General features: G+C 35.9%; 1 protein-coding gene across 3 annotated transcripts in view; it reads right to left on the bottom strand.

Annotated features, from left to right (window-relative positions):
* LOC121738937 (cGMP-specific 3',5'-cyclic phosphodiesterase-like) overlaps window positions 1-25324 on the bottom strand; it is a 222251-nt gene that overhangs the window by 102067 nt on the left and 94860 nt on the right. For all 3 annotated transcript variants that reach the window (XM_042131222.1, XM_042131220.1, XM_042131221.1), the window contains exon 5: window positions 7892-8088. In XM_042131222.1, coding sequence (XP_041987156.1) covers window positions 7892-8088 — 197 coding nt within the window. The remainder of the gene's footprint in view (window positions 1-7891; window positions 8089-25324) is intronic.

The following is a 25324-nucleotide window of genomic DNA, read 5'->3' on the forward strand; positions in this document are numbered from 1 at the left end:
TTTAGCGAGTTGTTATATATTTCGTTTATTTCTGCGTGACTAAAAAGTTTGTCACTTAACCACACACACAACCGGGCAATTTCTAAAACCCTACTGGATTTGACTTGATACGTCACGTCACGGCAAGACACGACACGAAACGTCACTTCACGTCACGACTTGACTATTACTTTTCAATTTACTCTCAATGAGCCTTTTTATTTGATACCCATAATATTGCAGAAGTGCTTTACAAATAACTATTCCCCTATCTTGGATGAGCCGCCATATTGGATGTAGAATGACATTACATTCGTTAACGAGTTACTCTCAATGAACCCTTTCATTTGATGTAACCCATATAGCAGACGTGCTTTAAAAATAACTATTCCCGTATCTTGGTTGAGCCGCCCTATTGGTTGAGAATGACATTACATTCGTTTTCAAGTTACTCTCAAGTTAAATACAAGCTTTTAATAATAATATTATGTACTATTTTAATTCGGAAAATAGCAAGAAAAAATCTTCGTATATTTTATTTGAGTTTATTTTTTTTGTCATTATCTACACATTACATTATCCTGAAGTAAGCAAACGTGTCACGTTTACAACGGCAGATCAAGTAACTCGTTAGCTCATACACGTGTCCAGAAATCAGGGATCGTACGTTATACGGCTAGGGAATGCAATCCCGCAAGATAATTTATTTAGTATTTGCGGGACTGAACCATCACAATCCCGCTGTATCCCGGTATTTGCGGGATCCCGCAGGGTGGACTTAAACTTAGAAAAATAAAGGAAAAACTAAATTTTCTTTTTGGAAATGGCTAAGTAATAATAAAGGTTAAAAAAAAACTAAAAAAACGAGCGTATTTATTTTTATCTTTTATTAAAAATATTCATTTTTTTTTTAATATAGGTAAAAATCGTGCTCAAAGATTCCGTTACATACGTATAGAACCCAAGCTTATAGTATTTAAAAAAAGTTAAGGTATTAATTGTGTCGTCTGCCAAATGGCTCCTGATATTCGACACAAGGTAGCCAGCAGCTGAAAAAGATCGCTCAGCTTCCACGCTGGTTGGTACAATTATTATTGTGATTTAAAGTGAATTATAGGTGAATTGAAGGTAAATTATTTAGCGGGCTGCATGTACGCCAAGTCACGCACCCCCGTGCGCAGAGCTATACATAATTATGAATCACCGACGCTTGTTTGTACTCCCGCCAGTCCCGCGGGATCCCGCTAAATTTTCGACCGGGATTAGTCCCGCAAAATGCATGCGGGGTCCTGGTATTTCGGGATCCCGGTATCCCGGTATTGCATTCCCTAGTTATAGCTATACAATAATTTATATCGAATTATCAACTTTTTTATCATCCAATATTAAGTACGTTGCGTCGGTCTTAAGTAAATTAAAATTCAGCTGAACAATAATATGATTTAATCTATTATTTAACTAACATTTTTTGTTATTACTATTCGTTATATTTCTGATGTGTTTTGAATTGATCACAATATAAATTTTAGTTAAAAATAAACAAAGTTAACAAAATACACGGATACCAACATGATTTGGGTACAAAAGTGAAGCGAGTAGCTGGCACATGTGAGTGTAGCTTCACAGTAACATAGTGATTTTCATAAAGTCGCTCTACAAGTGAAGACACATAGGGCAGGAAGTGGATAACTAACAATTTGAAAACTGAGTTTTTTTTTAAATAAATGGAGGCTTTAGGACTGGGAAAATTATTTAAAATTAAAAAAAGTGGATTCTATGTATAGCTATGTATATTATACAATGTGTCCCGACACCGGTGTCCGATCCTTTAATGTCATGATCTATGGTATATTTTATCGACAAATTGGCCCTCAAATTTTTGTCCCTCTCACGGTTGTAAAATGCTTTTAGTTTTTCTCAGACTTTCACACTAATCTGACCAGTACTTCTCATGTAAATATCCTATGAAGATAAAAAAGGTCTCATTTGATAGCTAAACTTGTGGACTACGCTTACACAGGCAATATGTTATAAATTATATTAAAGTGGAATAAAATAGTGTATATTTTAATTAATGGCTTTTTGTGAAAAATCTAGCACATCAAACTGGTTCTTTTTTGTTTTAAAAAGATAGAGGAGGTTTTTATCTTAAATAAATTCGTTACTTCAATGCTCTAAGTCAGATAGTTAAGAAATTATAAAGATTTTCCTATGAAATATAGTATTTACATGAGAAGTACTGGTCAGATTAGTGTGAAAGCCCGAGAAAAACTAAAATGGCTGCCATTTTACAACCGTGAGGGGGAGAGAAAATTTGAGAGCCAATTTGTCGATAAAATATGTCATAGATCATGACATTATAGGATCGGACACCGGTGTCGGGACACATTGTATATTAGTTAGATGAGGAAGTAGGTAAGTTACTACACTCTACAAAGTGAATTTCAGTTTCTTTGTGGTGAGAGTGCCGACTCTAGTTTTATCCATCTTCGAGATGGAGGAGTTCTGGTCCGCCGGTGTAGTTTACCGGAAGTTCCGGGGGAGGCTCCCGAACTTAACGTGATAAACTGAAGAGTGATTGTGTGTGTTAATGTGTTAATAATAATATTATATAATATATTAGGATAAAAGTGTTCGGCGTGCATCCGTACTCTGATTGCCATAACACAAGTTTTTACTTAGCATGGGATATTTAGACGACGTGATGTATGCTACCTAGCTTTTCTACTATTGTATATTATAGTATGCTTAATAAATAATTTGAATTTGAAAGTTGTGTTAAATTATAAGGGAAAAATGAGTAGTTTCTTTTAAGTTGCAAAATGTTAGTTACCCACTTCATCCACTAATACGTATTCAAGTGTTCTTAGTTAAATTGCTCCACCTTGAACTTCAAGGGAATCTGCAATTTCCTAACGTTAATGAACTTGAGTAAAAGTTATATGACTGGGTTATATCGCTGTGTTTATTAGTTTCAATGTTTACATCTGACTCTCGGAATCTTGACGGTTATGCAATAATTTGTTTTATAATTAATATTAATGTTGTTATTTTAGTACCACACTCTGGTCCCAGCAGAATATCATTGCAGAAGCTGAGGCTGCTAACGCTGAGCTGGGGTCCATTTTTGGCATTAGTCATTATACAATATAATGCAGCTAATTGTATTGTGTTTGTGTTTTGTTTTGCTAATAAGTGTTCTTATTCTAAATATGAAAATTAAAATTTGCCAGCAGTTATCGAGATGATGGTGATGAATTATAGCTAATAACCCTCTCGATCATATCAGCTTTAAAGGTTATTGATACATAATATTTCCATTTCATTCCATTAATTTAACAAACAAATAAAAAAAATGTTATACTTACTCGCTTAATTTAAGTACGTAGAAATGTTCACTTTTAAAATATGAATATTGAAAACAAAACGAAAAATTGTCAGTACTTTTGACCCAATTTAACATTACGAAGAGCTACTTTTGGAGTAAGGGCCGAAACACATGAACGGGTTGCGAGTTGCGACACCGCAACAATTGACGCGACGGCAAAACATTAAAAATTCATAGTGATTTCGATGCTTTGAAAGCGTTGATTCCGTCGTATCAAAACGACAGACAGGGGAAGGGGAATATATTTTTTGCCATCAATTTCGGTGGTGCGGTGCCCCAACGCGATATGTGTTTCGGCCCTAATACCGCAAAATAAAACTCATCCGGTATAAAAGGAAATGATTATTTTTTACATGAAATAAACATATTAATATTTGAGATATGCAAAGGAATGTAAATAAGTGTTTACATTGCAAACATAGTTTCACGAACATTTACACCGAGTTCGCTGAATACTTCTACCTAACTTCTACCGAATAATTTTGTTAACAAAACTAGAATACGACTCTATTAGTATAATATAATATATTTACAAACTGATTTTACCGGTTTCGATGTTTACCAACAAATTTTAAAGTGTTTTGTTTGTTTCTATTTTAATATTTATGAGCTTTCGAGTATTTTTTGCGATATAATAAATCATACAGTTAGCTGCATATTTAAATGTGCTACATTAGAATTGAGAACTCGTTAAATTACTACGTTAACAAAGAGCGACGATGCAAAAACAACACTAGGACTCGTGGAGTGTATGTCAATTAATTAGTATTGGACTCCGAACTTGTTTAAATTAGATCCGAAGTAGACATAACTATTTCTTTAAAAGCATACACTTCACTTCATCCTGCTTCTATCATCTCTCTGATCTCTCTCAGATCCGACCAGCAAACCTTCAAGAATAGAGCGTACTCGTATTCCCTCTTAAAAGGCCGGCAACGCACATTTGTAGCTTTTCTAATGTTGCGAGTGACAATGGGTAGTTGGTTTCTATCAGTTGACCCGTTTGCCCCCTATTTTATTTTTAAAAAATCCCTGAGTATCGGATCGGATCGGAAATAGTTGGAACCCAATTTTATATATAATTCGAATTGAAAAAGCGTGCTTTCTGAGTAACTTTTCCGAGTTCTTGTTACCGCTACCACAGAATACATATTGCCGCTACGCCTAATGGCTCTCCGTCTACGCTCTACGCACGTAGACGCGTAGGCGCTAGAAGAAGGAACGCTACACCAAAGTCGCCACTACAATAATAACGACGATCAAAAAACTATTTTTTATATTTATTTTTTATACATCAATTAAATCGAATCGAGTCAAAAAAACGAATCGCCCTAGATACGAGGGCTGCTATTTATGTATCCGGAATTAAAAAAAGAAACAAACATATATCATTTAATATGGTTTTATTGCTTTTCAAAATATTCGCCGCGATGATCGACACACTTTTGCATACGCTGGAACCAATTTTCATAGCACTTTTTCCATTCTGATTGAGGTATCTCCAAAACGTGCATTTTGAACGCATCAACAGCCTCTTCGCGGCTCGAAAAACGTTGACCACGTAATTTGTTCTTCGCGTATGGAAATAAAAAGAAATCGTTAGGTGCCAAATCAGGGCTGTACGGCGGATGACCAGTCAATTCGATCTTTTGACCCTCCAAAAACTGAGTTGTTTCAGCTGAGGTGTGACAGCTAGCATTGTCGTGATGTAATATGATTCTGCGTTGTCGGTTGTCCTTTCTTATTTCTTCAAAGACTTCTGGTAAACAAATGGTCGTATACCATTCAGAATTAACCGTTTTACGATTCTCTAATGGCACTGTAGCCACATGTCCATTAATTCCAAAAAAACAGGCAACCATTTGCTTCAAAGTACTTTTTGCACGAGTAACTTTTGTTGGTTTCGGCTCATCTTGGAACACCCACACCGTTGACTGTTGTTTAGTTTCGGGGTCATATGCATAGATCCCGGATTCATCACCTGTGTAGATATTATAAACGGCTTTTGACGTACCACGGTTGTATTTTTTTATCATTTTTTTGCACCAATCGACACGAGCCCGTTTTTGATCGATTGTCAAGTTGTGCGGAATCCAACGCGAACATATTTTTTTTACAGCCAAATGTTCGTGTAATATCTTATGTATGCTCGTCATACTTATGCCTAAGGACGCCTCTATCTCGCGATATGTAACATGACGATCACGCATTATTAGTTCCCGCACAGCATCTATATTTTGTGGGACAACAGCTGTTTTTGGGCGACCTTCTTTATTTTCATCCGTGAGCATAGACCGCCCACGATTAAACTCACTGTACCAGTGATAAACAGTGGTTTTTGATGGTGCTTTCATCTCCAAAAGTTGCGGTGAGTTGAATAAAGCACTGTTGTTGATTTAGCCCACGCCGAAAATCTTAGTAAATCATTGCACGAAAATTACCACGCGTTAAATCCATGGCAAATGAAGACACGCAATTTTCAAAATGACGCCACAATGGAAAAATAATTGACAGTCACATGAAACAAAATGTATTCTTCAACCAAAGAGTTCTATTTTCAAATGTTGTAATTACTTTTTAAATATTGTTCTTGTAAGTGGCCAGTTCCGGATACATAAATAGCAGCCCCCGTATATTCTTTGTCTTTAATTCAGTGCAAAAATTATCTGAAAATTCCAAATAATTTGGACATAGTATGGAAAATTCGTTAAAAGAAGAGGTAAGTTTGGGATTTTTTTCTATCGAGTGAAGTTCATGATATTGTGTAATGGAATATAAATTCCACTGTGTTAGATCCTTAACTAACACATATATTTTTTTCAGAATTTAAATTACTATATTTTTGTGTCTACTGTCACTTTAAAATCTTGAAAATCGTCTGTTTTTGGGAATACAGGGCCTTAATATGATGATGTTGTTTTGCCGCTAAAACATTTGCCTGGTCAGCCAGACGCCAGTGTAGTACCTAATAGACTTTTGAAATACTTTCAATCTGCGACTTCGGTTATACTTACCAGCATAAGGAAACCTTAGCATTTTCCCCGATAAATATTCGTCCTCAAACAAGTTCACATTATGTCTTTGGACGAAATGAGTACGCAACTACGCAATAACCACATTAACCATTTTGCATTTATCAAAATCAACTTATTATATTGCATTAATTTCGTGTTTGTGCAGTTACTGTTTAGTTTTAATTAACAAAAGAACCAAAACAATTACGCCAGATTTAAACCATAGTTTATTTATCGATAATGACGCTCTATCGTGCGCTGACCTAATAATTAAAACCACTGATTTATACGATATATTAGAATAAAACTAGCTGTCCCGGCAAACGTTTCTTTGCCATATAAAGTATTCGCCCATATTATTTTATTGATGTGACTAAATAAGCATGTCACCATGGCAACGTCTATCGCTATCCCGTCGCACAAACAATGGTCGCCGTCAGTCTCGAGTGGTAATAATTTACTATTATTTATTCAACAAATGCAGTTATCAATATAATAATATGCATATAAAATTTGGTTAAAATCAGTAAAGCCCTTTCGGAGGAGTACGCGGCCTAATATTATGACACGAGACTTTTATATATGTAAGATTTTATTAACATGACCTAACTAATATACATTTTTACACACTCATACTTAAGTTATTGAAAGTATAAAACATTTTGTTAAAAAACATTGAGGAGTCCAGAAAATCATTTTTTATAATTCGTAGTGTTTAATTTCATTAATGCGAATATAAAAACACTTTTTAGTATGTATCGCAAAACCACAGACTTTACGCCGATCATGTAAGTTTCGCAAATTACTGAAACCTTAGTAAGTATTTAAAACTCTATTTAGTAATTTACCAGATTTTAATAATAAAATATACTCAAATAATAATAATTAACCTATTGCAACATATGAACGTACAGAAAATTAATATGCGACACTGCAACTTATTTACGTGTAAAATTGCCATTTCAATTATTATTACACGATGCAGAACTGTTCCTAAACAAAGAGAATTTGTCACGTAATTTCAGCATTTCAGCGTAGATTTCAGTTAACAATAGGTGCCACAGGCACATATGCCTATGAACAAGTTAAATTTAATCCCCTAATAGGTATGTGCAATGAGCATCCACGACTGCAATTAAATTTTAGACTTATATCTGCAAATGGCAAAAAGCACATTAAAAATAAATACCTATTATGTATGCTTAGGCTTAGCATTGTAATTTTGCTGGCCTTCTTTTTTTAGGTTTTTGACAGAAGGATTACAGTTGAACCTCCAGATATAGACTAGTGTAGTCCCAGAATGTCTGTATACGACCATGTTGTCATTACGCGTAGGTTACCAAATACCAATAGAGAGCAATTTTAGGCGAAAGCGTAGACCTATATACCCGGAACCAACGCCGTTCTTTGGCGTTCACAATCATTGGCTTTAATTGCCCCTGAAAGCCTACTACTACCTCCCTTTTTCTTTCCTCCTCTAACTCTCTATCTCCTCCCGAATTTTACTTACCTGTTTCTGTTGCAGAAAGCAGTGCATCGCTTGCGTGACATCAGCAGCATGGATCGAGTTGTGGTAAGGGTTCGTGCTGTGATAACCCTCCTCAATCAAGCTGAAGAGCTTCCACGCTTTAGCTACATCCAGCTTGAAGTGGGAGATCAGCCCGTAGATGTGGAAGAGATGGACGCACAAGACCGGCAAGCATCGACCTGGACAGTAAACAACTTTATGCAATTACCGTTGACACAATTTTGTCGGCCCTACGAGAGTAAGTTAATAAGTTAAAAATAGTGTGCATAACATTAATTATTGAGTGAGAGGTCAGATCCAAGCCACGAGGCAAAACTATATTAATGCTAATTTATTACCTAAAGGCTAAAAGTTATTAATAGCTTTTGTGGTATGTGAATTACCTATTTTTTCGGTTTACTATCAACTAGTTTGATTAGTTAGCGATTGATCAGCTGTCTTAATTATACTTTCATTAATGACTTCAAATTCGATATTTAATATTCCTAAGTCAACATACTTAATTGTCAATTTCAAAGCTATATCTCTCGAATAGTCGAGTCTGGTTAGTAATAGCTCCGTCACACCTTTGATTGAAGCAAAGGGCGATAGATATTGGACAGATTACAATGTCAAGGCGCCGAACGTGATACCCATTAAAGGGTATTAGGGCGACCACTCACTAGCGATCGATTGTTTCGATTATACTAGAATGAAGAGAAAACTATGTCCATTTGGATGGAACTTATATTTGTATTTGATGAACGTTCAAAGTATATTTAATTTCATTAGGAGTTTTTTTTACGTTAGAAAACTTATCCGAAAGGAAAACCAATAGATATTCACATTTCACATTATTTGTAAATAAAGAGAGCAGCTGTTATATTCATTGATTTTATAAAAGAAATAGAACTGGAACTGCCAGGAAGGTTTAGCTCAACGGCGCGGCATAACAGGGCAATACTTTACAAAGTATGCAGCAACGTAATAGAGTAAGTAGGATCCAACGACAGCCAGACTATCATCATTGCATATTTGAAAGTTTTCAAATTTATGATCCCAAGATGTAGTGGTAAGAACGACTAGCAAATATGGAGTTTCGGTCGCGTTTACTTTAGGAGGTATCCAGTTCTAAACCGAACCTCCGAAAAACCCAAACTCCATAATTGCTGATCGTTCTATCTCTATTGTCTATAGCAGGGGTCACCAAATGAAAGTCCACGGTCCGTACCGCCGCCGACCCATTGTGTGCGGACCAAGCATGTTTGAAGATGATCTTTTTTCATTCTAGGATTTAATGTCAATTGTCAATATCTATAGCTTGCACCAATATTTCACTCCAAACTTCAAAGAGATTCATTCTCTCATTGATATCTAAATAAATACCATTGTAATTTTCGTAATTAATTTTGTTTTATATATTTTTTTAATATGTTGACCGCGAAGGTCAATTCATGTCAAAAAACAGATACCGAGCGAAACTAATTGCTGACCCCTGGTCTTATTAGTCTATAGGGATAATAGGGATCAAACAGGAAAACTTCCAGCTTTTATAAAATGACGAAAGTTGGTCTGTCGCCGGCTCTTGAGCCATAATCTATTTTGTTCAGTATTATTCAAACAGTGTTATCGGGAAAGTTATCCGCTTTGCGTTTATCGCTATTTTATTAATTGAGCGGCATTTTTATCCTTTGACTTCTAATGTAAAGTTATTTCTTGTTTGTAATGGCTTCGAAGGGAGTTAATGTTAGGAAATTGTATCGTTTACACTATTGACATTATTATGCTTCTTATATTGAAACTAGCTGTTGCCCGCGACTTCGTTCGCGTTAAAAATAGATAGTCCGCTAACAAATATGAAAAAAGTAAAATATAACCTCCTCCTTTTTGGAAGTCGGTTAAAAAGTAGCCTAAGTTACACCTTACTACATCAGTTATCTACAAAAAAAAGTCCCGCCAAAATAGCTCCAGCCGTTTCAGAGATTAGCCGGAACTAATTAAGTTTTTTATACCTCGCCTCGTGGCTTCGTCCGTAGACTGTAGTATGTCTATCGCGTACGTCAAAATCAATTAATCTGAATGCACTTAAACTTTCAAGTGTTTTAAGAGGAGTCCACACCGCCATTTTTTCCATACAAACGTTGTCCCCTGTTTCCTCCCTGGATAATGCTAGTAGAGTTATAATTTTTTTCCTGAATATCTACGGCCACTAATACAATGTCCCTATGTTTTCTTTTTTTTCATAATTTAATTATTAAATAAGATATGAACGTTCAAAAACCTAAAAAAATGGCCAGATTTTCCGCTGTGTTCAAACGTCCAGAAAACAGATTTGGCTAGATTATACAAAAAAAAGCAAAACATAGGAACACAGCTCAAGCCTTTTTTTAATCTTTAATGAAAAAAGTACTTAAATCGGTTAAGTTTTGGAGAAGGAATCAGGGGACAACGAATCGTTGATTTTCTGGATTTTCTGCAGTTGTCTCTATCGCGTTCTGCGGTATAGGCTTGAGGTAAGGGAGACATCTATAGATATTACACGTACTTTTTTTTCATTTCTCTAGCCCCTGGTGTATCCTGTTAAATGCAGTTTTAAAGTGTATTTAATCCATTTATTGCAGTCGCCTGCAACAAACTTTGGACCGAGTTATCTTAATCAAGGTTTAGCGAAGCTGTATTTTCCTATCTCATTTAACTTTTTAATAAAAATATAACTGTTCAACTTTGTTGTTCATTTTAGCCGTAACTTTTTTAAACTTGAAGATTTCTTTTTTGACGATTCAGGAACAAGGAACCCTTGTCCGTTCGCTGTGCCTTTTTTAACTTCTTTTGAATAAAATTATAATTAATATCGAGAACGAATTCTAAATTAATTAATTAGGGTGGTATTTCTAATGTAATAGATTAAGAATTGTAGAAAATAATTAACTTGGTAACTAGTAGGCGACTATCTTTTTAATATTAACGGACTCGACAGACGTTGTTCTGCCCTGCGAGTACACTCATCTTAAATAAAAACATTTTTAAATAAGCTAATGCAATCTAGACGTTAACTACCGGGAGATACTTTAAGTCACGGTAAAGGACATATAATACATTTTATCCCGAAAAAGTGTACGGTTCCCGCGCGATAAAGAAATTTTGGCGCGACTGAGTTGCGGACGTAATCTACATAGTGCTTCAATAAAAGCACCGTGCCTTATCTAGGATGAAATGAACGATGGCCCGGGAACAACCTCTTCAACTCTGTGACAAGGAACGTTAATGATATTAATCTTGATAAAACATCAGAAGATACAATTATGCGACGGCAGAGAAAGAAATATATATATATAGACTATAGACACAATAATTATTCTTGTCATCTTTTCAACAAGGCTTATAATATTTTGAGCCTATAATATTATGTGCGACATACGGAGAGACCGATGGATCCAGTTGGACTGATTGCAGGTTCAACTGATCAGATTTGTACCTGTCGGGACAAAATTAGTAAGCCGTATGTCTGCCCGTGTAGGTAGCCTTTAGGTATCCATCCGGATCCCACGTCCCTATTTAGTTATACTTAAACCTTCTTAACTAAAAAGTACTAAAGAAACCCTTACTAAAAAAATCTAAATAGGGACTCTTTGAAGACCCTTACTAAAATAAATAATAGGGACTCCTTAAAGACAAAACCGATATTTTTAAATCTCATCTGTTTATCACTCATTAAATAAAGGGATAAAAGGCGCCCCTTAGCATCATACCGACCTCGAAGCTGTTGAAAAACGAGCCAAACCTGAAATGCTTAAAATAATGTGAGCCTTTTCATAAAATCGATTTAGGTCTCTTTTTAAACGCCTCTTCGGAACCCTTTATTTCTAACCGACTTCTTTTTCATCTGCGTTTCGGATACCTACGAGTTTAATAAAATATGTTACTCGCAACTCTTTTGCGCCTTAACCAGTTTAGCGTGGGAAGAGTGGTTTTTAGAGTTCCGTAGCCAAATGGCAAAAAACGGAACCCTTATAGATTCGTCATGTCTGTCTGTCTGTCTGTCCGTATGTCACAGTTACTTTTCTCCAAAAATATAAGAGCTATACTATTGCAACTTGGTAAGTAGAGTAGTCTGTGAACCGCTTTAAGATTTTGATACAGAAATGGAAAAATTATTAAAAATTTTAAGGGTCCCCATAGATACAACTGAAACAAAAAAAAATCATCTAACCTATGGGTGTGGGGTATCTATGGATAGGTCTTTAAAAATCATATTGAAGTTTCTAATATCATTTTTTTCTTACCAGAATAGTTTGCGAGAGAGAGTCATCCAAAATGGTAAAATGTGTGCCCTCTAACTTCTAAAGTAGGGGCATGATAATTCTAAAAAAAATATGATGTACATTACTACAAAAACTACCAACGAAAATTGGTTCGAATGAGATCTAGCCAGTACTACGTCATAAATGGTAAACCTTAATTCAACTTTCATTAAATCAACTGAAATATGAATATAAATCAAAAACCTCTTAATTTCATAAAAATATACCTATTGCTGCCGCGGAACCCTTCATGGGCGAGTCCAACTGGCACTGGGACGGTTTTTTTGTGTTAAAAACTAGTTGACTATGACCTGATAAGTCCCGGGGCTTAAAAGTCAAAACATTCATAGCTGATTTCATCCAAATCGGTAGATTGCATTAAACGCAAAGGGACATAAGGGACCTTATTATTGCATACTAACCAACCTACTAACACCTTTGTTGTTATTTTTTGTTTTTGTAAGTAGGATATGATATTATATATTAATTTTTAAAGTCTTATAATAATAATAATAAGACTTGCGGTTCACAGACTACACCTACTTACCAAGTTTCAACAGTAAGTATAGCTCTTATAGTTTCGGAGAAAAGTGGCTGTGACATACGAACGGACAGACAGACAGACATGACAAATCTTAAATAGATTCATCCGTCAGTCCAACCGTCCGTTTCTTTTTTTGCCATTTGGCTACGGAACCCTAATAAAAATAGAACGGAAGAGAACATCCTGCTAGGTCCTTCCTACTGACGCGTAAAACGATTTATTTCATATGGAATTACTTTAATATAATGTACTTACATATTATTTTATACAAAAACATAATACGCTGAAAATAATAATTTTATGTAAATCGTTTATTATACCACAATCGAATTTTCGGGAAAAACAAATGAACGTCGGCTTTAGAGGGTACAAAAGGGGCCTTGTACTGGGAAATTCGTCAACAAAGAGAGAGGGTAGAAAGATATTTTCTACTTATATCCCGAAGCTAGTAAGCATCAGAAAACGTCGCCATAGCCGCAAAGCGGCTTACTGAGTATTGAATATATTTATTGTACTCAATAAAACATATTGTAAGCAAACCGTTTAAGCGTACAATGGATTCTCAAAGGTCACTGGTACAATGTAAAACTCTCAGAACAAGAATTCGCTTTAAGCCGTGAACTGAGGTGAATCGCACACAAGGATTTACATACTGTTACAAATTAAAGGAAAATCGCAGAGAAATATTTTGAATAATCACTGTGACGGTATTTTTACGCTGTGTCCAAAGGCCCGATGAAAATTTAGAATACTGTAAATCGAACTCCGACCGACCACACTTAAAAAAAATTTTATTATTTAATCAAAGTAAAGTTATAATTTTATTTCTCATGCTTGACTTTCCATTGCTATCATGGTAGCAATGGTTACCCAACATGCACATTGCACAAGTTGAGATAGGCCAAAAGGATCTCAGTTTCGCACCGTTAAAACTTCAACTTTTACGGACAACATAGTCACAACTCAAACTTGTTCGGTTATAACTTACAACAAAACGAAAGTCGAACTTCGTAAAAGAGCTTCCGAGCTCTACCTATGGTATGTGTTTCAAGTATCAAATGAAAAAGAACTTTAAGCTGCAACTAAGCGCGAGCCGAGAGGAAATTATCTACCGGAAGTGACGTCATTTTCCTCGCACGCGTTGAGCTTTTATTTACTGAAATTTTCACGATACTGTTAATACGTAGGGTATTAACAGCGGGGTTAAAATGGTTACATTTACCAATTTCTCTCAATCAATTCAGCAAATGAATTGTTAAAAACTGTCAAACTGACGAATGTCAAATTAGTACGAATTACTAGACATTGAATGGCAAGCAGAGTGACGAATTCTTGCGATTTAGAAATAATCGGTCAAGTGCGAGTCGGACTCGCGCACGAAGGGTTCCGTGCATGGAAAAACAGACCAAAAATAATGTATTTGTATAGGTGGGGCTCCCTTACATTTTTATTTTATTGAAATATTATAATAATAAAGAAGACATATTTATATAACTAAGGACTTTTTAAAATTTCACGTGCCTAGCAGTTGCGATTATTGATTACGAGCAAAAAAGCGAAAAGTTTGTTGTATAGGAGCTTCCTCAAATATTAATTTTATTTTCTTGTTAGTATCTGTTGTTATAGCGGCATCAGAAATACACAACATGTGAAAATTTCAGAAGTAGAGCTATAGCGGTTATTAAGTTACAGCCTGGAGACAGACAGACAGACGGACAGACATCGAAGTCTCAGTAATATACGTTTCCCTTTGGGTACGGAACCCTAAAAACTACTTTGGTGCCGATTCCCCGTCGCTCTCATTCACCTGGCATAAGAATGACGGGCGTGAGTAAAGCGACATTGACGACGTTCTATTTTTCGCTTTATTTGTCCTCTTAATGATCATGGTGAAATTAAGAGCTCCCCTGACTCTAAAAATCCATCATCGTCCTTCTCTCTTCACACTCACGCCCGTCTTTCATATGCCAGGTGAAAAAGTACGGCGCGGAATCATCGCCGAGTTAGTTTTACTTGATTAAAAGACGAACTATAATGATTATGAAAAAAGTGTTTTGAGCAAATTTAGGTTTTATCAATACCTTTTTAGATATTAAAAAATATTAAAGAAAAGACAGCAAACTTCGACGATCCAAGCAAAAATGTGTCTAAAACAAGGTTTTTTGTAAAAAAGAAACTATCGAGCATTTTTTGAGTAATCGTGTTTTCGTCTTGAGCATTTAATCTTCATGAACTAAAGTTACTTGTGTCAAAAAAACAGTTTTCTAGTCCTTACAGATTTTGAGATCTAGGTTAAAGTATGTAGTCAAGTTAGGGTCATATGCGCTCTGAAAGACATTTTAGAACGCAACTTTGCAAATACAAATCCACGGATTGTTAGGAGAATACCTTTTAGTTAAATATTAGGCATTTTAACGAGTAAATATCTAATTTAATACTATTAGTTCACTAGCAAGTACGTAATGAACGTTAATTGACAGAGTTAATATATTATAACGCCTCACCAAACTATTTATTGCACTATTGGGTATAGTGTAACATAAAACTAATAAATAAAATCTTGATCGAGAACTCGAAATAATTAAGTATTAAGACAGTTGCGTATTTAATGAAGCGATCTTGTGCAAGGTAAATAAATCACTTACAGTTACAGAATGTGTCTACTGCTGGGTCATATTGAATGCTTATTGCTTCGAAGTTAAATTTATTATCTGTTACATGCAGGGTGTATGAGAGGAATACGGCGTCGAACATAACTAAGTAAGTACATATTATTATATGGAGAATGCACTATATTGATTTGATCTGCTTTTGTCATTCAATACAATGAAATTACAACCGTCGCATACTGAGGTTTGTGATAGAAGCAGTGTATATTATTTTAAATAGCTTTTATGTAGATTGGTTATGAAATGTATATTTGACATTAGCGATCTATAATATGAAGTCGACATTCGACTCGTGTAATGTCACTTCCATACATTTCGATCAGGGAATCTATAAACCACCGATAAAGAAAATGTCTTGGCTAGGCGCTCTGGTTCAAATGAGATTGACCGAATGACTCCAACGTAAGAAAAAAGTTAAACTTACAAAATAACGTATTCTAAAATAACGTTCCCTATTCCAGTACCTGGGCTTGAGGTCCAAAGTCAAAGGTAAATAGAATTTTAAACACGAGCAACATTTTTTTTATGCGGGACACATAAAAGGAAGATGTTACGACTTACGGCCTCGCGATGGCCGGAAAATGTGGCCAAATTCTATACAAGGCAATAACTAATCAGCGCCATAAAATCGCGATAGTGACATGAATAAATATTGTCGAAGCAACAAAAGGGGTCGGAAATCGGAATATATTACCGGCTATACTATTACTTTAATAATGCAGTCATTACAGCGCTTCAAGAACTGACGTTTAGAACAATTACGCCCAGCGGCCAGCGCCTTATAGAGTATAATAAGTTCGAAAAAGTAACATTTTTTAAGCAAAAAGAAATAAACTTTAAGCATTCTTTGTTATTGCGGGGCAGGCTCAGAATTTCTATCAAAAAAAAAATTTCAAAAATAATACTAAATCAAAATATTATGTCCGATTTACGAGATGCACTTGTTCGATGCAGAGATAAACAGACGAGTCAAAATTATTCGATTTATATAAGGTTTCCTGCAATAATAAGGATTTTCAAAGAAAATGTTATTTATTTTTAAATAGTATTTAAGAGGAGCTATTTAACCGAAACAAAAATAGGCACCGCACTGTAACTTTATCAGTTTCACTACGATGTTTATTTTTGTTAAGTTCCGATTTAGTTGAGTTGATGAGTTAAGTGTTGATTCTGTTCAGTATTATTAATTAAAATATAGATAGTAATTATCAACAATTAATTAATTTCAACATTAATTAGTAGACACATCAAGCGACGCCATGATAATAATTACTTAATTAGAGACATGAGTGGATGAAGTTGGTAACTTACATTTTACAACATAATAGCAATTGCTCATTTTTTTCCTTATAATCAATAAAATATTTTCTGATGTGTCAATGACCACTGTCGCCTCGCATCACCGCTTAGGCTTATTGAATCTTGAAGAGTTAAAAAGCTTCTGAAATCTTTATAATTACAAAAACTAAATCTCTCCTTTATACTCGTAATAGGCGATGGACCTTACTAATGAGCGGCCTTTATCTGTTACATTTTGAAGTACTTTATCCTCACGAATAACCAACCTTCGACAAGTGTAACTTCATTAAATACTGACTTTTCTTTGGCACAATTCCGCAAACAATTTTATTACCACATAATTATCCAGAAGGCACTAGAAAAATCTCATTCGTTTAAGAAGAAAAACCAATATGAAACAATAGAATTGAGCATATATTGCATAAAACTTTAACATCCAATCTCCAAACCGCACTGTAAGTACAAAGCAAACAGAGAGATTGAAAATTTCACACTACCTGGATACTGCCTAAACCAAGGGTTCCCAATTATTTCAGCCTTCGGCGCACTTGCAAGTCAATATTTTGTCACGGCGCCCTACTTTACCTAGCTATTACAAAAATACACATTAATAATCACTAGATAATGATGGAGGATCGACTCACGGCGGTGCCCCTCTTGCTTTTCCGCGGCGCACCAGGGCGCCGCCGCGCAGTTTGGGAACCCCTGGCCTAAACCGTAACAATCAAGTTGTTTACAAGGACGCAATATTCAGAAATGTTTGAAACAAAATTGAATTTATACGAGTTCTTCTTTGTTACTTTTTGAATACCAAGAAATTAATTAAATACTTTACAACAACAAACCAAACAAAATGCAGTTATATAGTTATAAGCATACATACCTTAAGCAGGCACGTTTTTAGGGTTCCGTTCTCAATACTAAAAACAAAATAAAGTTAATATTTAAGGGGGGCTCTTCTTCTATCTTATAAATAGTAGAGATAGGAGTTTCCGGAAGATTCCGGGAGTCGGGAGTTTTTTAATGGAAATTTCCTCGTCTTTAAGATTTTTTTTTTTAATTTCTTAAATATTAATAGACTGCTAATACACGCTTCCGATACATTTTTCTAGACGTTTTCCAGAACTCTAATGAGCTATCGCACGTATTTTTAACCCCTTATCTCTATATATTTTCGCTATTCTCAACTTATCGCTCAGACTATCTTTAGAGTTTAGGTCAACCTTACCGCCGCGCGCGCCGCCCCAAGGTTAAGTTTACTCATGTGACGAATTCTCAATATATGTAGGAGGCAAGCGATGTTTTCCCATATATAATATATATGTGTTACGCTCAAAGACCGAAAACTCAAAATGCGTCATGGCTTTTCTCGATTACCACAACGCGTTGTGGTCGAATAGCACGTCAGCCACGACACGAATTTCGCTATGTGCTATTTCTGTGATTACCAGAACATGTCGTGGCCATTTTCACTAGGGCCACGACGCGAATTTCGCGTTGTGCCCGTTTTACTATGACCACAACGCGTTGTGAGTATTTTTTTCGCTCACTGAGCGTTTTCGGTCTTTGAGCGTAACATATATACGTCACTGTCGCTATATCGATATAATATGATCGTATAAAGATGGAAATTAAAAGTTGTACGTGGAATTGTACTATCAGAGAAATTGATTCATAGGCAGACGTCGGACCTAGGTCATTTGGTCGCTTTATGTGAAACGCAAGCCGACAGATCATAATCAATATTGAATTAACATAATCCGACCACATGACGTACGCCCCCTCAACTGCCTGCCGGCCGAAGTGACATAGGGTCAACCATGACGACGTAAAGCCCCCGAGCGGGTCGCGATGCGCTATGTGTTCTAGTGCATCGTAAACGCAGGGGATGGCCTAGACAAGCCCTAGTAGGGTCTCTGTACGGCCTGGGGGGTGAACACCCTCACTCAGACGTGTCTGCCGATGACCAGGCAGACGCCCGCTGGTAGAACTGCGGTGGCCCCACATTTCCCGTGGTGGATTTGTCAGTGGTGGCGCAGAAAGGAACACGGTCGGGTTTTAGTGGGTAGAGCTGCGGCCACTACCATCTATCGGTCGCAGCGAGTCCCACATACCCCGGTTGTCCTGTCCAGCACTGCCGGGGATGCATAATGGCATTTCCCGACCCAAAAAAAAGGCCCCTCTGCCTATGAATCTATTTATTCGATGGTACGTTTCTCAATGCTTGAATCTTGATTATGTGACCCTAAACATTTTGCCAAATTTAAACTTGAGAGTTATTAATTATTAAACATCGGAATCGGATATCTGTTTTTTTTTTTTTAATAATAGTTGATAGGCATAATATTATGAAGGTTTTAAGTAGAATTTTGAGATAAGCCAACTTATACGATAAGAAAAAGACGGTGTAATAAAAATAATAAAATGCAATTTAACAAAATAAATCTTGTCCAGATTTATATTTGAATTGAGATTTCACGTCTAGACTTAGCCGCTTCGAATAATCCCAAGCTGTATTTTCACAAAGCCCTGCATTTTAAAAGAGTTTAAAAAGACAGAAAAGAAGTAGCATAATGAAGGTAAACACAAGTTTTAATTTCTTTTAGCCTCTCCCTTATTTGAATGGATAGTAAAAATACAACTAACTGAATAGAAGTAATATTATAAATACTTACAGATTGTTTTTATACTAAATTATAATAATAAAACTCGGTGGGTAAAATAATCACTTTGCACTTTTTATTAACTCATAAGCGGAAGGAAACAACATTCGACATAATTATTTTGACAAAGACAAAGGATCTTGTACCACCGACAATTTCTTAATTTTTATATTTATTGAAGTCTATACTTTACAATGCGAAAGTGTGTCTGTTACCTCTTTACGCCAAAACCGCTACACCGAATTGCTGGTGAATATATTTTGGGCCCCGGGAAAGGACATACTATAATAGCAGCGGTTTAGTCGTAAAGAATTTACAGACAGACGAATATAAGACAGCCCGCCACACTTTCGCGTTTATAATATTACTGTGGACATTATGGTAACATTAGATCAATTTGCAGTCTATTAATAGAGACTGTGGTAATAAATATAGTCATGCCCACTCGTATTAGTGGAAGCTGAGGTGGGAGTAGTTTAATGAGAGCCATGCCTGCTTTCAGAATTGCTGCATATAAATAAGGGTCAGTTAACATTGCAACGTGACGAGGCGATGCGATGCAGTTAAAACTTAAATTATCCACAACATAACTTTATTTACTACACAAGAAGATACTCATTTTTTTTTATGAAATAAGGGGGCAAACGAGCAAATGGAAAGCAACTTCCGTCACCCATGGACACTCGCAGCATCAGAAGAGCTGCAGGTGCGTTGCCGGCCTTTTAAGAGGGAATAGGGTAATAGGGGAGGGTAGGGATGGGAAGGAAAGGGAAAAGGGGAGGATAGGGAAGGGAATTGGGCTTCCGGTAAACTCACTCACTCGGCGAAACACAGCGCAAGCGCTGTTTCACGCCGGTTTTCTGTGAGAACGTGGTATTTCTCCGGTCGAGCAAGCCAATTCGTGCCGAAGCATGGCTTTCCCCGTTTACGTTTTACGTTACGTTTACGCCTATTCCATAATGACCAATTTACGAAAAGGAGCATTAATCTATCTATCTCATCATAACTGGAATATGAGCTACCGATCAAGTTGGCGTGCTACGAACTACCAAGTAACGGAGTTATATTTCATTTCCTTAAAACCCCACAAATACGTACCTACTTCTCTGCACAGAGTTGTAAGTTGTATCCATGTTAAAGCAACATTTTGGCTTCTCAAACTGTTGTTTAATGCTAATTTTTAGGGTTCATTTTAAGGGTAAAAACGGGACTATATTACTGAGACTTCGATGTATGTACGTCTGTCTCCAGGCTGTAACTAAGGAAACGCTGTAGCTAGACTACTGAAATTTTCACAGATTGTGTATTTCTGTTACCGCTATAACTACAAATACTAAAAACTAAATAAAATACATATAATTTTAAGGAGGCTCACACATTACAACAAACGTACTTTTTTAAGCCTTTTTTGCTTGTAATCAATAATGGTAGCCGATAGGCATTGAAATACTCACAAAATTCTTAATTATATTTATTCTTTAATAATTAATAAATAATTAAAATAAAATAAATTTAGAATCCCATACAAAAAGAAACACATTTTTTGCGATCATATTTCGCTCTCTAACGGTACGGAACCCTTCCTGCGCGAGCCCGACTAGCACTTGGCCGATTTTTATTAAGTATTTTCATGTAGCCTGTCAGCTGATTTATCAACAAAAATATAATCTTGACAACCATCCAACGAGTAACCAATTTAGACGATAAAGCTATATTTTTAAATAAAAGTAGTTAAAACAGTATTTACTATAAAATATTATAGCTTAAATACGGGCCGGGACACATAAACACGGTACGACGTCGTGTCGTACCACGATGCGGCGTCGTTTCACGATGCTACGTCGCGACGTGGGAATCTACGACGAGCATCGTAAAAAACTACGTCGCGGCATCGTAACGTGCCACGATACACGGCACGACGCCGTCGATAGAATGCAGGATGAATTGTCACAGTTAATTTCCTTGAATTTTGAATAACACGCATCGTGAGTTTATACGACACGACGTCGTGCCGCGTAAAGTGGCACGTTACGATGTCACGACGTAGTTTTTTACGACGCATCGTGGTACGACATGACGTCGTATCGTGTTTATGTGTCACGGGCCTTGGCCCTTACTGCCGCACTCAGAGTGGAACATTTAAATTACTTAAATTGACATAAGCCCCATACATTATCTGTCAAACTCTTTATTAAATTGAAGGTTAATCGTAATTAAAAATATCTCTGAGTACGGAGGTTAGACTAACAATCGACTTAAAGAACACTAAATTGCATGCAGTAACCTAGAACGTAGGTTATAAATTATAAGGGTGTGGTCAAAGTACTAAACTCAATAAATATAATTGCACTATAATGAGTCATTATTAATTGCCCTTAATATATTACAGCTAATACCTGTAAAAGTGCATAATTAGGACTGACTGCTAAGTAGTATAATCCTTAGGGGATTATGAAAAATTGAGTCCTTGATATAACATACATGATACACACATGTACAAAGTAAACTGTATACATAATAGTTTAGTTTACAGTCAAAATGATGATACGAAACACACAATTTTATTCAAATTTTGACGTGTTATAAGAAGTTTTAAGTTTTCTTTCGCCGCGCCGTTTGTACTATAGTATAATTTATAAAAAATAATCGGCCAAGTCCGAGTCGGACTCGCGCACGAAGGGTTCCGTACCATTATAGAGCAAAATTAGGTCGAAATTTGTGTTTTTTGTATGGGAGCCCCTCTAAATTTTTTATATAAGTAATAATAATATTATTATTAAATATTAAAGTACTTACACATAAAACTAAGGATTGTGTGAATAATTCAAGTTCCTACCTATACTAGTGCTATTATTGATATAGAGCAAAGGCCAAATAATCACGTTTGTTGTACCCCCCCTTAAATATTAATTTTATTTTGTTTTTAGTACTTGTTATAGCGGCAGCAGATATACACAATCTGTGAAAATTTCAAACTCGGACAGACAACGAAGTCTTAGTAATAGGGTTCCGTTTTTACCCTTTGGGTACGGAACCCTAAAAACGTACTTTAAACCTAAAACACGATCAATGTAAGAAAGTATTTTTCTCTTCGACATGTTTTGGTTTGTACATTTTTATTGCGTTTTAGCCCAAACGAGATGTCTGTGAACCTGTCGCTTAAATCACCAAAATAACTAAATCCAAAAGATTAAACTGTTCAAAGTTCAAATCAATATTAACTATCTCTAAATGAATATCCTCCTCTCAGACCTCTCACAAAGAACCACTGAAGCAAATTGTTGCTTTTATAAAGCTGAATAGTTGAATGCATCGCCAAGGAAACCTTTCATTAATTAATTTGCCAGGTATCTTATCCGTTAGTGCTCCGAGCAAATACTGAGCATAGTTTAACAATGGATCGGTAATACTGATTGAATATAATTTATTGTAAAGTTTGGAATTATTATTGTTGTGTATTTTGTGTGTTCCTCGTGTTCCTTTAATAGGTGAATAGCGTAGGATCCTCTCATACTCTATATCCAGATAATAACACTTGTAAAGTAACAACGAAAGCTGGTACTATAACTTTGTGGTACTAGCTTTAGTAATCACTAAAAAGTTACGTAACTAGTATACAAAACATTCAAAACTTTTGGCAGCATTTGTTCGCAAAATCGCTGACTTTACGCTAGTATATTTAAGCTAAATAATGATACACATCAGCTAATGTAAAGTATTATCTTGAGCAACTTCAAATATATAGGTATATCTGTATAAAAAGAATTTTCCATTTTGTTAGTCTCGGTATAAGTCGAGAACGACTCTACCGATTTGGCTAATAATTTTAGTTTTTTTTTTATAAAATAAGGGGGCAAACGAGCAAACGGGTCACCTGATGGAAAGCAACTTCCGTCGCCCATGGACACTCGTAGCATCAAAAGAGCTGCAGGTGCGTTGCCGGCCTTTTCAGGGAATAGGGGAGGGTAGGGATGGGAAGGGAATAGGGGAGGGTATGGAATCGAATAGGTTAGGCGATTGGGCCTCCTTACCGGAGCTTTAACCTTACTCACTCACTCGGCGAAACACAGCGCAAGCGCTGTTTCACGCCGGTTTTCTGTGAGAACGTGGTATTTCTCCGATCGAGCCGGCCCATTCGTGCAGAAGCATGGCTCTCTCACGTATACTTAGTCTTGAAATATTCATGGAAGTCCCCGGATGATTCATAAGTACCTATTAGAAGGGAAGTGATACAAAGTTTACAGGGTCATCAGCTGGTAACAAATAAGAATCTCACTAAACATATCACTTTGCATTACTAACAACAGCCGAAGACTAACTTAATTCAGGACATTAGTTACCCACACTAACAATTTGTAAATTCTTATTTTTATGCAACAATGGAGGCTTTAGGAGATCAAAAAATGTGGATTTTATGTATAGCCAGATGATGAAGTAAGTAAATTATAAGGATTGTTAAAAAAATAAGGGACAAGTTACCCACTTCATGCAGTCACGTCTTTAATTATTACCAAGTTGAACGCAACGCGGTGGAAGATCATGCAAATACGTGAACCGATACTATGCATAATCGTAAAAGGGAACTCACTTTAATATCTTTACCCTACATGCCGAAATAGAATGTCCCCGGCAAGAGCACGTTGATTTCAAGAACCTAATTTCCTGTAGAATTTAGGTCTTCGCTGTGGCCTATATTTGCCTGTCAGCTCTTAAAGTAGGTACTATACAGGTTGTAAAAGCAGCAGAACTAAAAGTGATTGTTACCTAACAGTCATATTGAAAATTAAAAACGTTAGCTAGTAAAGCTGCACAAAATATTAATTATCATCTCGTCTCTCATAGGCGTTACAAAAATATTAATTTATTTTCTACATTTAACAGGATTTGGATCGGAATAGCATATTGCAGCACTGATCCTCCCAAACACTGAACTATCGAAAAACTACAAACAATCAAATCATGTAAACAATACTGCTAATCGTATTTTTACTGTCAGCGAAAATAAGCATCGCACTGAAATTTTGCTTTCCAAAAACAGATCATGCTTCGGCTCGACCACAGCCCCATTGAAAACCGGGTAAGGTTACCAGGCTTAAAGGATTCAGGAATTTAAGGATCAGTTGGAAGACAAGTTACATTCAAGTGTACCTGAGGCGTTACCAGTGGCCCATCTGGATGAGGTATCTTAAAAATTGGCCAAGTGCGAGTCGGAGTCGGACGAAGGGTTCCGTACCGTTATAAGGTATCGAAAGTAGGGAAAAATGTTTTTTGTATGGAAGCCCCCCCTTATTTATCTATTTTATTACACATATAAATGAGGATTTCGTGAAAATTTCAAGTATGCAATAAATTACGAGCCAAAAATCCCAAAAAATAACGTTTATTGTATGGCCCCCCTTCAATATTAACTTTATTTTGTTTTCAGTATTTGTTGTTATAGCTTCACCAGAAATATATAATCAGTGAAAATTTCAGAAGCCTAGCTATAGCGGTTCTTGAGCTACAGCCTTGAGACAGACAGACAGACGGACAGACATTGAAGTCTTAGTAATAGGGTCCCGTTTTTACCCTTTGGGTACGAAAATAAAAAAAAAAGTGTTACAGGTGTTCTAGCGTTGCAAGTGTCGATATATGAAGTGAAACACAAATAGACATATTTTATGTTAATTGAACATTAATAATTTATTGAAGGGTTTGGCAAAGAATGTATGGGTCTATGTCAAAATCTTAATTTAATCACAGTTAAGTAAATTATATTCGTCTCTGATTGCGGCAGTCAGACTTTAGTTTTTGTTTAATTGTTGTCGATATAATTTAAAATAAAGTTTAACACCATTTCGAATATGGGGCATCCGCAAATGCAACAAAAAAAATATATTTCCAGATTACGAAATACTCAGAATTAATTGAGCATTATAATCATATTGTATCAGCTAATAATAAGGACATAATTATCACAT

This window comes from Aricia agestis, chromosome Z (genome assembly GCF_905147365.1).
Source record: "Aricia agestis chromosome Z, ilAriAges1.1, whole genome shotgun sequence".
In the NCBI taxonomy this organism is placed as follows: Eukaryota; Metazoa; Arthropoda; class Insecta; order Lepidoptera; family Lycaenidae; genus Aricia; species Aricia agestis.